Source organism: Mesoplodon bidens (genome assembly GCF_964165515.1).
Source record: "Mesoplodon bidens genome assembly, chromosome: 5".
NCBI lineage: Eukaryota > Metazoa > Chordata > Mammalia > Artiodactyla > Ziphiidae > Mesoplodon > Mesoplodon bidens.
In genome coordinates this window covers 48,342,371-48,356,104 of record NC_138161.1, presented here as the reverse complement: position 1 = coordinate 48,356,104, position 13,734 = coordinate 48,342,371, and the positions used below count along the sequence as shown (strand labels likewise).

Sequence of the window (13,734 nt, the reverse complement as noted above, 5' to 3'; positions counted from 1 at the left end):
GGGCCTCTCACTGTTGTGGCCTCTCCCGTTGTGGAGCACAGGCTCCGGACGCGCAGGCTCAGCGGCCATGGCTCACGGGTCCAGCCGCTCCACGGCATGTGGGATCCTCCCGGACCGGGGCACGAACCCGTGTCCCCCGCATCGGCAGGCGGACTCGCAACCACTGCGCCACCAGGGAAGCCCTGGTTCAGCTATTTTTGAAATTGGTTTGACAGATCCTCAAAATGTTAAAGTTGCAATATGACACAGCAATTCTACTCCTAGGTATACATACACAGGAGAGAATACAATACATACACCACACAAAAACTTGTACATAAACCACAATGAGATACTATACAACACATCCATTAGGATGGCTAGTATCAAAAAAAAAGAGGGGGGGAGGGGGCAAAAATATGGAGAAATCAGAATTCTTGTGCATTGCTAGCTAGTGGAAATGAAAAATGGTACAGCCAACTGTGGAAAAGTTTGGCAGTTTTTTAAAAGTTAAACACAGAATTAGCATATTACCTAGCAATTCCACTTCAGGGTATATACCCAAAAGAACTGAAAGCAAGGATTCAAACAGGTATTTGTACATCCATGTTCACAGCAGTATTATTCACAACAGCCAAAAAAAGTGGAAACAACCCAAATATTCATTGATGTATGAATGGATAAACAAAATGTGGTACATATATATATACAATGGAATGTTAGCCTTAAAAAGGAAGGAAATTCTGACAAATGTTACAACATGAATGAACTCTGAAGACAAATGCTAAGTGTGGAAAAAAAAGTCACAAAAGGGCAAACAGTGTATGATTCCACTTATATGAGGTACCTAAAATAGGTAAATTCATAGAGACAAAAAGTAGAATAGAGGTAACCAGAGGCTGGAGGTAGGAGGCAATGGGGAGCTATTGTTTATTAGGTAGAGAGTTTCTGTTTGGGATGATGAAAAATTCTGGAAACAGACAGTGGTGATGGTTGCACAACACTGTGAATGTATTTAATGTCACTTAATTGTACATGTTAAAATGGCAAATTTTATATTATGTATGTCTTATCACATTAAAAAAGGCAACAACAAAAAACTTCTAAAGAATATTTATAACAGTACTATATTATTCATAATAGCCAAAAAAGTAGAAACAATCCAAATGTCCATCATCTGATGAATAAATAAAATGTGTATTCATACACTGGAATACTAAGCAATAGAAAGGAATGAAGTGTTGATAACATGCAACACGTGTGAACCTTGAAAATTATGCTCAGTGAAAGAAACCAGACACAAAGGCCACATATTATATGATTTCATTCACATGAAATGTCCAAAATAGGCAAATGTAAAGAGATAGAAAGTAGATCATTATGCCCTGGGGTGACAGGGGAGTAAGACGGATGCTAATGGGTATGGGGTTTCTTTGGGGGTAATGAAAACACTCTAAACTTAGATCATGGTGATGACTGCTTAACTCTGGGAATATACTAAAACCAGTGAACTGTACACTTTAAATGGATGTATTTTTATGATTCATAAATTACATCTCAATAAAAATGTTACAAAAAAGTAACTTCATTAGAAATAGTTTACAGACTCTTTTAATTTAGGGCTTTAAGAGGAAGCTTTCGTGTCAACCCTCATTTACTATTTCAGTAAAGGGAGTGTATCACTATGAAGGGTCCAAGCCACACCTTAGCCTTGTTAAGGGGATAACAGCTTGCCTTGCCTCTTAACTTCTCAAATTGATACTACTTGCTAACTACCGTGTGGGAAAGGAACAGACTCATGAACAGTTGCCATGGCAGCTCAATAGCAAAAGCATCAAGAATTAAGAATATAAAGGCTTAGAAACAATGTGTTACAGAGAAAATAATATAAAATTTAAAATCAGAAAACATGACACCAGATTCTATACACTTTTAACAGCTGTGTGACCTAAGATACCAACCCAGTTTCTTCACCTGTAGAACAGGGATAGTATCAGATACCATCCAATCAAAAGAGGTGGAGAGTATTTATACAGCACATGAATTATCTTCTGTTCTACTAGACTATCACTCCCACTTCTCTTTCATTCCATCTTAATGACTACACTTTGCCTGAATTTGTCCTTTCCAACTTTATTTTTCAGGACGGTCTCCATACAAGACTCCGCAGGCATTGAAGATTCACTGTTTCCCCAAAAAGAAGTGTGTCAGACAGTGAGTTGCTGTCCACATGAACCACTGCTGGGTACATGTGACACAAATCCTGAGGCACAAATGAGACAATAGTAAAATGTGGAAAAAACTAAAATTAGAAGACAAGCAAAAACACGAGTGTAGGAATACTAAGTAACTCTTCATTTAAGTCAAGATTAAATCTTTAAAGGCAAAGTAAGCACTCAATAAGTTTTTTTCAATAGAAAGCATACATATGAAATAATGAAGTAGCCCTAGAATTAAGCAATTAGCAATCATTCCCAGCAACTTATTAGATGGCCTGTATGACTTCCCCTAGCCTATTCAACTTCAAAATAGACTCTTGTCACCCAAAAGCATACTGAGATAAATTGCTAAAACACTTAAGACAGAATGTTTTCTGGGTTGGAAACAAATCGTTTTAATTCATCAAGCTTCTCAGTCTACCAAGTAAGCTAAGTCAACTTCACTAGTTTTCAAAATTCTTTAAAATCCAATCCTTTCCTGTAATTATTTAAAAAATCAAAAATTATAGTAGTTCAAAAAGACCACTTAGGACCTAGAATATACATAATCACCTAAGCTTAAATGCAGAGTACAGAGAAACTAGAGAAAACCCAAATTACCAATTTTTAAAAAAATTAATTTTGTGTCTTAAAGTGGTCAGGATCTAAGATACATTATTATGTGATTAAAAGAAAAATACAAAAGCCGCATTACAGGGGAAATCAATAAAAGCCCAACACCTGCTGTGTAAACATCTTAAATGTGTTATTTCTACTGCAAAGGATATTGTTCAAACCTCTGACTGCTAGCAGTAGTATAGTCATCCCTCCGTATCGGTTGGAGATTGATTCCAGGACCCGCTGCAGATACCAAAAACCCAAAGATGCTCAAATCCCTTATATAAAATGCCATAGTACAGTCGGCCCTCTGTATTCCCGGGTTCCAAAACTACAGGTTCTACACTCCTGTATATGGAACTCAAGGATACAGAGGGGCTACTGTATTAAACAGAGCCAAGAGATAAAATGGACTCAGAACTCTTCACTGAAAGTATTCCTAGCATTCAAATATATAAAGAACAATATAGCCTATGATTATTCTCCTTTCCCCCAATTATTTCCACATTTGCTTATTCAAAAGGTCCTACATGTGACCTCCCTTTCAAAAAGTCATCTCTCTCTTTCCCTTTACGGTTCAACGCCCTGCAAACTGTAGTCTCCACTCGCCTCCACGTCGTCTCTCCTCATTCACTCAAACCCTCCATTGCTCTAATAAAACTGCTCCAAGGAGTCATTAGTCATCTTTCCTGGTCCTCATCTTCTTCACATATTCTGCAAAGTTAGACTCTCTCATTAAAACACTCTGCCTTCAGTTTGCAGTACTTCTCCTGTAACTCTCTCTAACCCATGCTCTGAATTCTTTCCTCCCTAACAAAAGTATTCTTTTTTCAAACCTTCAATAAATATGTATTGAAGCACCTACTACATGCTAACCACTGTGTGAGGCACTGAAGATCTAGCAGTAAACAAAGCCGGTGCTCTCATGTGGCTTACAGTCTAGCTGGCTCCTCCAAGGTTTTAGCCCAGGTCCTATTATCTAATCCCATTGAACAGAGATGGGAGCGGCTCTTTTAGAGCTGTAGTTCATTCCAATTTGTTTAGAATGTAAACCGCTGATGAGCACAGATTAAACAATGACAGGCCAGCTTGCTCATGTATACACATTATACCCAGGCACAAGCTTCTGATCAATTATTTAAAACTCAAAAGTAGCCAGCTAACTAGTCGTGAGCACCAGCAAATTGTGTAACAGTGACAAGTTGCACATGTTGAGTTGTGGTTTCATGACTTAATTTGTGCCATCAGACTTCTGGTTATTTCTTAATGCCCAGGTCATGAGACATCAGCACCAAAGCTTTGTCTGAACTTATTTTGCTACTATTGTTAGCACACTTGTTACAAATTACTACCAAACCAAAACTCCCTACTTTGTTCCTGAATATTCTGTGTGACATTTGTTTGAAATGGAAATAGCAGAACTTTGTTACAGATTTACTTGTACAGTAGATATGGATGGAGTTGACCATAATATGTATTATGCAACTTATTTTTAAATACCAATCTCAAATTATCAAAGCATTCTAACAGCAAATAGTATGATGGCACATTTGGAAATGACCGTGACACCTTACAGTCCATGAGAGCACAATTTGTTAACTGTGAAATCTTGAAGTTATCTGGATTCTTGTCAGACACACTTGCTACAGTATTTTAACAAAATGTATATTTGAATGCCAAGGGGAAAAACACCCCATCCACGAGCTTGAAAAAAAAAAAAAAAGTGAAACTGTGTATAAGGATTAGAGCCACAAAAGCAGCTTTGGGAGACTCCCCTATCAAATACTGTAATCCTCTGCAGAATGTGTGTTTAACTAGGATCTTGGCCAAGTAAAAAAAGGTGCTAAATCTAGTCCTCTTGGCTTGAGAGGACAAACAAACATGATAGCTACAATATTTCAGCACTGTGCAATAGGCGAAGGAGACAGTGATCACAGACTGCTTTGTAAACTACTAAAATTAACTATAGTACAAATGGACCAGATGCTTTAAATTTTCATAAACTTATTTTTGATCCATAATCCACGTAGATCAAATTGCACCAATGGTATACCTTCCTCTGCTAAGAAAAAACTCAGGAATTTTTGTGTAAGCATTAAAAAAAAAAGCTGCTTATAACTTTACCATATGTGTAATGTTGCAATGCATTTGCTGTAAGACTTGGCTTACAAAATGGAAGAATATCTCTCTACTAATGAGTAGTTAACTTTAGAGAGTGTTCTAAATCCTTTTCCTCTTCCATGCTTCCCCAAAATAAAAAGTCCCCAACACACTGTTCTTTACTATACATATAAGGTGACTTTCTAGCACTTTTAAGGCACAAAGAAATGCATCAGCATCTTTCCCCTCACCCCCCAACCAAAGCACTAGTTTATCTGGAAACTGAAAATAGTGTATACCTTTTGCTTCAAAGAAAGAATGGGATGAAAACAGCACAAGTCAACACGAAACAGCAAATTACCTGTTTCTATTACAAATTTCCACTTTACTCAAAATGTAATGAGAAAAGAAATACCCCCAATATTCCTTTTCTTGAAACCATCATTTTGGAAGATAAAGGAACAATGATTGCAAATGAGGTGACAATATTTGCAACATTTGGGCAATTCTTTCCAAAGGTACTTTACCTATGGAGATCATAGCTTGGCAAAGAAATACATAACGGATTTATTTTTTAAACCTGAATTCCAACATTAGTGACAACTTATTCAATAAAATAGGCTCTCATTTATTTTCATGTCAGTGGTTAAATCTAAATGCAATCTACAAAATAAGCTCAAGAATGTTTGGTATTCAGCTGCACACCCATATGAGATGAATACATCCTTCTATGCGTCACTTTTATACTTCAAAACAGAGACCAGAAACTCTTTAAAGAGGGACAATAACCACAAGCAAGCTATTTTAAAAGCAAGTTTCTTATTTCTCCAACATCACTGAATAAAAACAATGAAAAAATTACTGAGGTGAGAGAGTTATTAAAACTGTGTAACTGTTTACATGTTCTAATTAAATACCACTACTGTGCTCTCACAAACTAAATAAGTAAATCAAACATTATAATTTTAGGGCTTCCCTGGTGGCGCAGTGGTTGAGAGTTCGCCTGCCAATGCAGGGGACACAGGTTCGTGCCCCAGTCTGGGAAGATCCCACATGCCACAGAGCGGCTGGGCTCGTGAGCCATGGCTGCTGGGCCTGCACGTCCGGAGCCTGTGCTCCGCAACGGGAGAGGCCACAACAGTGAGAGGCCCGTGTACCGCAAAAAAAAAATTATAATTTTACTTCCATAAATGATACATATACATATAATTGTATTGCTTATATATCTACATATATTTAATATATAACTTATTACATAAATACATTTAAATATATAACATATTATATAATCTAGATATATTTGTAACCATAATATCTTTTAAATTTTATTTATTTATTTATTTATGGCTGTGTTGGGTCTTCGTTGCTGCACACAGGCTTTCTCTCATTGCAGTGAGAGGGGGCTACTCTTCGTTGCAGTGCATGGGCTTTTCCTCGCAGTGGCTCCTCTTGTTGCAGAGCACAGGCCCTAGGGCACGCAGGCTCTAGAGTGCAGGCTCAGCAGTTGTGGCGCACGCGCTTAGTTGCTCTGCGGCATGTGGGATCATCCCAGACCAGGGCTCGAACCTGTGTCTCCTGCACTGGCAGGCGGATTCTTAACCACTGCTCCACCAGGGAAGTCCCTGTAACCATAATATCTTAAGATAAAAAACTAATCTATTTAAGTGATTTTTGGCAAGAGATATGAGGACACATTATGAAAACCATAGAGATATAAAGTTACAGTATATAATGCTCTGTATCATATCCCACCATATCAAGCATGAATTGTCCCTTCCTGTGGATGCAAGAACAATAATGTGTTTCACAGCTTATGCATATCCTTAGAGCCTTGTAAAGTGCCACAGAAAATACACACCATATGTTGAACAAAGCACAACTTTGCATATTGTATGTTTCAAAACACATGGCTGATTGAGTATAGGATTAGCATATTTTTAACTGGGTTCTCTCTAGCTATCTGTTAAAGTATTTGTGAACTATATACTGTACACACGCAATCAACTTTAGAAAGAGCACAGGGCTTAAAGAGCCATGAGTTTAAGTCCCAGATTTTCCACTCACTGGGTCTACTGTCTAACCTCCCTATGCCTGTTCTCTCATCTCTAACAAGGAAAGGAAAATAATTCATAATTTCCCTTCTTCATAGAATTGTTCTAAGAGCCAAAATGAGATAGTATACAAAGGATAAAGCTCTACGTAAACATAGTATTTTCTTATATCTTCTTAGCGAAATTATTAAATACCACCATAGCAACTAGTTTTATGTAACAACCGCTTTAAAGTAAGGAAAGCACACGCTACAGCATTCCCACCCAACTACGAAATGCTATGTCAGCTTAGGATAAGAAAAAACTCCTTTAACCTTCGAGAAGAAGGAAGATGTGAAACAAATGATTGAATTAGTCATCATTTTCTCAACTCAGGTCAAAAGGTAAGACAGACCCTTAAAAACAAATATACATTAAATTTCAGGAAATAGTTTTTTTTTAATTGGCTCTTACTGCTCTTGCATTTCCACAAACAACAATTTGCTCTTATGAACCTAACATATGGGACTGATTTGTTTTCCATGTGTAATTCTCAATATCTAAATAAGTCACTTCAAGCATTGTCCCTTTTCAAGCTGTATAATCCTATTCTACTCTACTGAAGCATGTAATTTCCAACAACACAAGTACTTAAGTATATTCAGAAGATATCTTCATGTATCTATTCCTAGGGCTAAAATGATGAAAAACTGAAGTGCCCAAGAATGTCAGAACAATGCACAGTTCTGGTTTTAAATGTTTCAAATTTTTTCTACAACACTACATAGCAGCTTGAATATAACCAGTATTTAGTTAATGTTTGCTGAATGAATTAGAATGCTTTGCCTCTATTTTGCTTTTTGATACGTGGGGCGGGGCGGGGGGGGGCACTGTCTTTCGTTTATACCAAGTAGGATCCACATTTCACCATAAGCAGCAGAAAAGATTTGCCAAACATACTTTATCGATTCTGTTCAGAAGATGCCTACTCATGAGTTGGCTGTGTATCACAGTACACTTAACTAGTGCTCCAGAATTACCTGAATTGCCTCACTGTACTCAGGGAATGCACCTGTATTCTCAGCAGTGAGTACAAATAAATAGAAATAAATTAATTGAATACATTTCTTTAGCGTGCAAAAACCAATTACTAACTCTTACCTGCGGATATTAAAACATCTACAGGAACAAAATCCTAAAAGTGAATTATTATTTAGGAATTACCTCTAAAAACAGTAAAATCTGAATTATAATAATAACATTAATGTAAATACTATAACAAAATAAGTCTTAATTTCTAATTTTTGTCTACCCTCTACTTACAGTTTACAAAATCAAACAGTTGTCACTTAAAAACTCCTAATTCCTGCCAGTAAGGTTCATTTTCTCTTCATTTTTTGTAAGGTAATATCTAGTCTTGCTAGAACTACAAGCTACCAATATTCTTCTTAAGCAATGGGTTACATTCTCTTTCATATTAAATGTATTTCTTTATTGATTTTATCATGTCTGAAATTGCAATCACCTGCTCCCTAAGTGACACTTTAAATCTCTATTTCAATGCTTATGAAATGGAAAGCACTGAGAGTACTATTCACAAAGTGCACAAAACTTTGAAAAAGACCCCATTATTCTCAAAACAATTCCTATTCACATTTCAAATTACAACAATAGAAGCTTCTTTATGGAACTGATATTTCTACAATTTTAATAGAAGTTTAGCAACAATTTAAGAAAAGTTGTACAAAAAAATTTAACTAAGCAAACTCAGAATACCAACAGTTGTTGTACAATCAATGTGTACACCAAAAAGAAAATTTTCTTTCATCATGACTTTAGATCTTAAGGAGTTATTTCAGAAAGAAAGTCTCAGAAAATGAAAGCCTCAATTTCAAAGCTAGTTTCTTCAATACCAAGAAGAATAATGACCCATCTTTAGACTGTAATAATTTAACATTTCTTTTATTTTCAAACCTGTAGCTTATACTAACTTTTTAATTAAACTTAAATCATTTCAAACTGTAAACATTTTTACAAGGATTTCTCCATGCCCTCTGAGCTTACATGGCTGCAATTTCAGAAAGTTTGAGAGCTGAGGCAGTTTCTGATAACCCTGGTTTTCCATAAAAAATGAGCATTACACCAGCAGACAATTACACAGCTCACAAAAACAATGGAGTCAGAAAATTTATATGAATTAACAGCTTGGTATATTACTGCACATGATTTTACAAAAGTCTGTATTCATTCATGCACACATTCAGACAATAAACATTTACTGAGCCACCTGCCATCAGCACTGCCCATGAGAAGTTCACTAGCTAAAGAGCAATGATAAATCATGTAGTCAGATAAATTATAGTATAATTATGTAATATATATAGTATAATGTATTAGGTGATACACTATAACATACAGAGACATAACATACATACAGATATTCCTCTAACCAACTCATTCGGAGATACACATCATCTAGAACCTTGCTAACTAGAGTATGGTCCATGAACCAGAAATGCCATCACCCAGTGGCTGGTCAGTCAGAAATATGGAATCTCGGGTCCCAAGCAAATCTACTGAATCAGAATCTGCATTTTAACACGCTCTCCAGGTAACCCCAATGCACATTTAACTTTTGAGAAACAATGATCTAGAACATAATTGAAAAACAGTAAATAAGTAAAAGTGACATCTTGTACTTTTAAGCTCTTCAGGCCCCATCCTGAGCCTTTTTACAAATGAATAGATAATTTAACAAGTTCAGCTACTTACCTTCACAGATCAGGAACAAACTGGGAGATACCACTGACAACAAAGAAAGAAAACAGGAAAAACTAATAAAAAGCAATCTCAAAAAGGGATGGCTATAGGGGACCATTTAAACAGCAACAATCTACCCTTTCTGCCTAAATAGGCCCGAAAGGTGTCAGTGTGTTACAGAAGTATAACAGTTATTGATGTTCTTAAATGTGTCTCCTCTAACTAGACCACAAATTCCTTGAGGACAGGGACCTAGTTTTATTCTTATACACTTACATTTGTAAACTGAATGACCCTAAATCATTAAGATGAGTTTGGTTAGGCAATGAGATGTATAATACATTTCAGAAAAAATTCTATCTAAAAAAATTACAGGGCTTCCCTGGTGGCCCAGTGGTTGAGAGTCCGCCTGCCGATGGAGGGGATACGGGTTTGTGCCCCGGTCCGGGAAGATCCCACATGCCGCGGAGCGGCTGGGCCCGTGAGCCATGGCCGCTGAGCCTGCGCATCCGGAGCCTGTGCTCCGCAACGGGAGAGGCCACAACAGCAAGAGGCCCGCGTACCGCAAAAAAAAAAAAAAAAAAAAATTACAATAAAAATGTCACAGCATTTTTTTTTTAAAGAATAAAGCCTCTCCATTCTATAACAACCCAATCAACAAGCACTCTAAGAACAGAGGCTTTACTGAACTTGTGGCTCCAAATCCAAATCTTTTCTGACTCTATTCAAACTCACTTCTAGGGGACCAGTGCGTGGAGTGAGTAGAGAAACAGATTAGAAGAGAATGGAGGGAGAATAAAAATCAGAGAACACTCAGGGTTCCTCCACTCGTGAAAATAAAAAGAGAAAAATGGGAAGCCTCACCAAAGATACCGAAACGCCAGAAGAGAAAAAATACTACTTCTAGCAACCATTCACTCCATGGTCCTTGCCCCTGTAAACCAGACACCTGCTCACAATCCTCCTAACCTAAAAACTTAGACACCTTAGCTCTAGAAACACTTCCCCTTGTGGCCTGCAATCAGCTATTACAGCCAGTTTATAATACAACAAATTCACTCTTCCAAAACAGCACATTTCATGATGTTCTAGTCATTACGCTCCAAACAAATCATTAGTTTTCTTGCCTATGTCCTTGCTCATGCTATTACTTCATAGAGAACTTTCTGCTCTGTTAATCTGACCCTGCATGTTAGCCACCAGCCATGTGTGGCTACTTAACATTTGAAATGTGGCTAAACCAGACAGAGATGTATGATAAATGTAAAATACACATCGAATTTTAAGACTTGGTACAAAAAAGATGTAACCGTATTGTTTTTTTAACAATGACTACATGTTGAAATAATATTTTGGATATATTCAATTAAATAAAATAGATAATTAAAATTAATTTCACCTGTTTCTTTTTAATGTGGCTACTAGAAAATTTATGTGGTACACATTACACTTCTATTGGACAGTGCTGGTCTAGATCCTACTCATTCTTCAAGGCCTAATTCAAACACCTCCAGCCCTGCAAAACTTTCCCCAATGACTCCAAGTGGACATGGTTTCTGTCTCCCTGAATTTCTTTTTTTTTTTTTGCGGTATGTGGGCCTCTCATTGTTGTGGCCTCTCCCGTTGCGGAGCACAGGCTCCGGACGCGCAGGCCCAACGGCCATGGCTCACGGGCCTAGCCGCTCCGTGGCATACAGGATTCTCCCGGACCGGGGCACGAACCCGCGTCCCCTGCATCGGCAGGCGGACTCTCAACCACTGCGCCACCAGGGAAGCCCTCCGTGAACTTTCATATCACTTTTCTTCACACTCCCAAAGAACCAGAGCAATTTTACCTTCTTAGTGAGTGTTCCTATTACAGCTCCTCAACTCCAAGATAAGCAAATCAAGAAAAGAAACCACATCTAGGTCACGTAAATTTTCATCCTACACCTTGGAGAGTGGATGTACTAAGTTGATGCTTGATGTCTGCTAATTGAGATTTGAACTTCTCAATTACTGTATTATCTATCCCTTTCACCGATTTCCATTTCTTCCTGAGGAATTAAACTCCATGTCTACAAATGTCCTGGATTATAATTAGACAGAGTGCCAGTGAGCTGTACATATATGATGAACAAGCAGATCTAAAGCTATCTAATACCAGTAGTCAATACACTTACATCAACTGTAAAAATTCGACAAGCCTCTAAAGGTTCCACTTTTTTTTTTTTTATGATACTGTCCCTAAAAGTGTATTGTGAAGATCAACTAATTCAAATGTAGGAGACTTTCCCAGAGATTAACGACACTGGGTGACTAAAGTCTACCAAAAATTGTCCGAGATCCTCCCACAACCCTGAGAATAGATCAGGTAAGCATACAAAGGCTTGAGTAAAGCAAGAGCAGTGTCTTATATCGCACCCAAAGCTCTGAAATCGAGCTGTGAGGAAAGTGATAGGAAGGGAAAAAACGGCTTGTGTGCAAGAGACGAAGGGTGTTAACTATTGGAACGCGAAACGAGAAATAAAACCTAGCACAAAAAATGTCTGAATTATGTGGGAGGGATCCTCCCTGCGTGTATCTCTCCACCTCTGAACCCTGAGGCAAAGGTCGCGGTGATCATTTCAAGTGGTCTTTTCTTCAAATGGTATTCCACTGCCTGAGATCTGCATCCGCAAATCTTCCTTCCTCACCAGCCTATTCTGACTCCCCGGGCCAGGAATTACGGCCAAACCCAACCCTGAAGCCACCCTTCTCCAGCACAGTTTGGAAACCGTCGGATGAACCGGGAGGGCCGAACTGAGACCCAGCAGCTGGACGACACCCCTCTCCCTTCGAGTCCGGGCTTAACCCCTTGGGCAGGACTGGAATGGCAGAGGAGAGCCAGTAGGCAGAGGGGGCGGGGCAGGGCGCCGAACTTCGAGGACGGGTCTTCCCGTTCCATGCCGGCGCCTGCCGGTGCCGCGGGGACCCGCAGGGTGGTGACAAGGCAGAACAGAAAGGCAGTGCAAAGCAGCCCGGGGCTTTCACTCACCAGCCGTCGCCGCCCGACGTTGGCAGTGGCAGGACCTCTTCTCCTTCCGCCATTGCTGTTGACGTCCACGTCACTTTGCCGAAAAGTGGACCCGGTGCCGAGGCCGACTCAGACCCAACGTCGTAAAAGGTCCTCGGAAGTCTGGGACTCAGCTTCTGGAGAGGGAAGGGAAGAGGGAAGAGACGACGACGCGAGTAACGCAACGTCACGACGTCCCGAGGGCGAAAGGTAACTTGGAGGAGGAGACGTGGACAGCCGGTGCCCCTCCAAAGACTATATGTCCCAGGATGCCGCGGGGCCCGGGCCGGGCGCAGTGGGCGGGGCTTGGCGAGGGCGTGCGTCCCAGTAGGAGGCCCTGGAGAGCGTCGCTTCTTGGCGTCCAGTTAGTGTCTCCTCTGCGTCTTGGCGTCCTGCTTAAAGTGATGTTTGACTGTCTTAAATAGTGGAGAGGCGAGGGGAGGTGGGAATTCTACAGGGAGGGTGGAGATAGGAGCATAGCCACATTTGGGCCATTTCCTAGTGCAACAGCTGTGTTTGAGAAAAGAGTGGGATGTAAGGAAAAGGCACGCTCACCCCTGTTTGTGGGGCGCGGTCAGAAGTACAAATGGAGGCCACGTACTTTATGTTTGAATACTTTAAAAGTTTTTTTTTTAAGCTAAATAGTAAAGGAAATATGTTCTAACCTCCCACCTTTATAAACATATCTTTCTAACAACATAGAAGGTCAAGTCCAAATTTAGAATTCTAGAACTCTGGATTTCCAAGCAGGGAGAGCTGCCATGTTTCTTCTCTTCCCACCCTACTTCCCCTTCACTCCACGTGGGTGGACTCCTCGGCCTCCACATCCAAACTCGGTGTCTACCATCACCAGCAAAGCACCGGCTTTTTGTTTCCCCTTGACCATCCCTGGGCCTAGGGCTGAGCACAGGGTTCAGGAAGACGGACCTAGGGAAATGCTTTTGTAAGCCCTGGACCTAATGCTGATGAAGTAGAGCCATGTGTAACAATATGGATTAATCTGGAAAATACGATG

General features: G+C 39.4%; 1 protein-coding gene across 2 annotated transcripts in view; it reads right to left on the bottom strand.

The window, feature by feature from the left end:
• Positions 1-12,985, bottom strand: part of TBC1D23 (TBC1 domain family member 23) — a 65,051-nt gene extending 52,066 nt beyond the window's left edge. Inside the window, exon 1 of one of the 2 annotated variants that reach the window (XM_081234999.1) lies at positions 12,702-12,985. In XM_081234999.1, coding sequence (XP_081091125.1) covers positions 12,702-12,754 — 53 coding nt within the window. In that variant the 5' untranslated portion in view covers positions 12,755-12,985. The remainder of the gene's footprint in view (positions 1-12,701) is intronic. The other variant, XM_081234998.1, reaches the window with a different exon arrangement.
• Between the last annotated feature and the right edge of the window lie 749 nt (positions 12,986-13,734).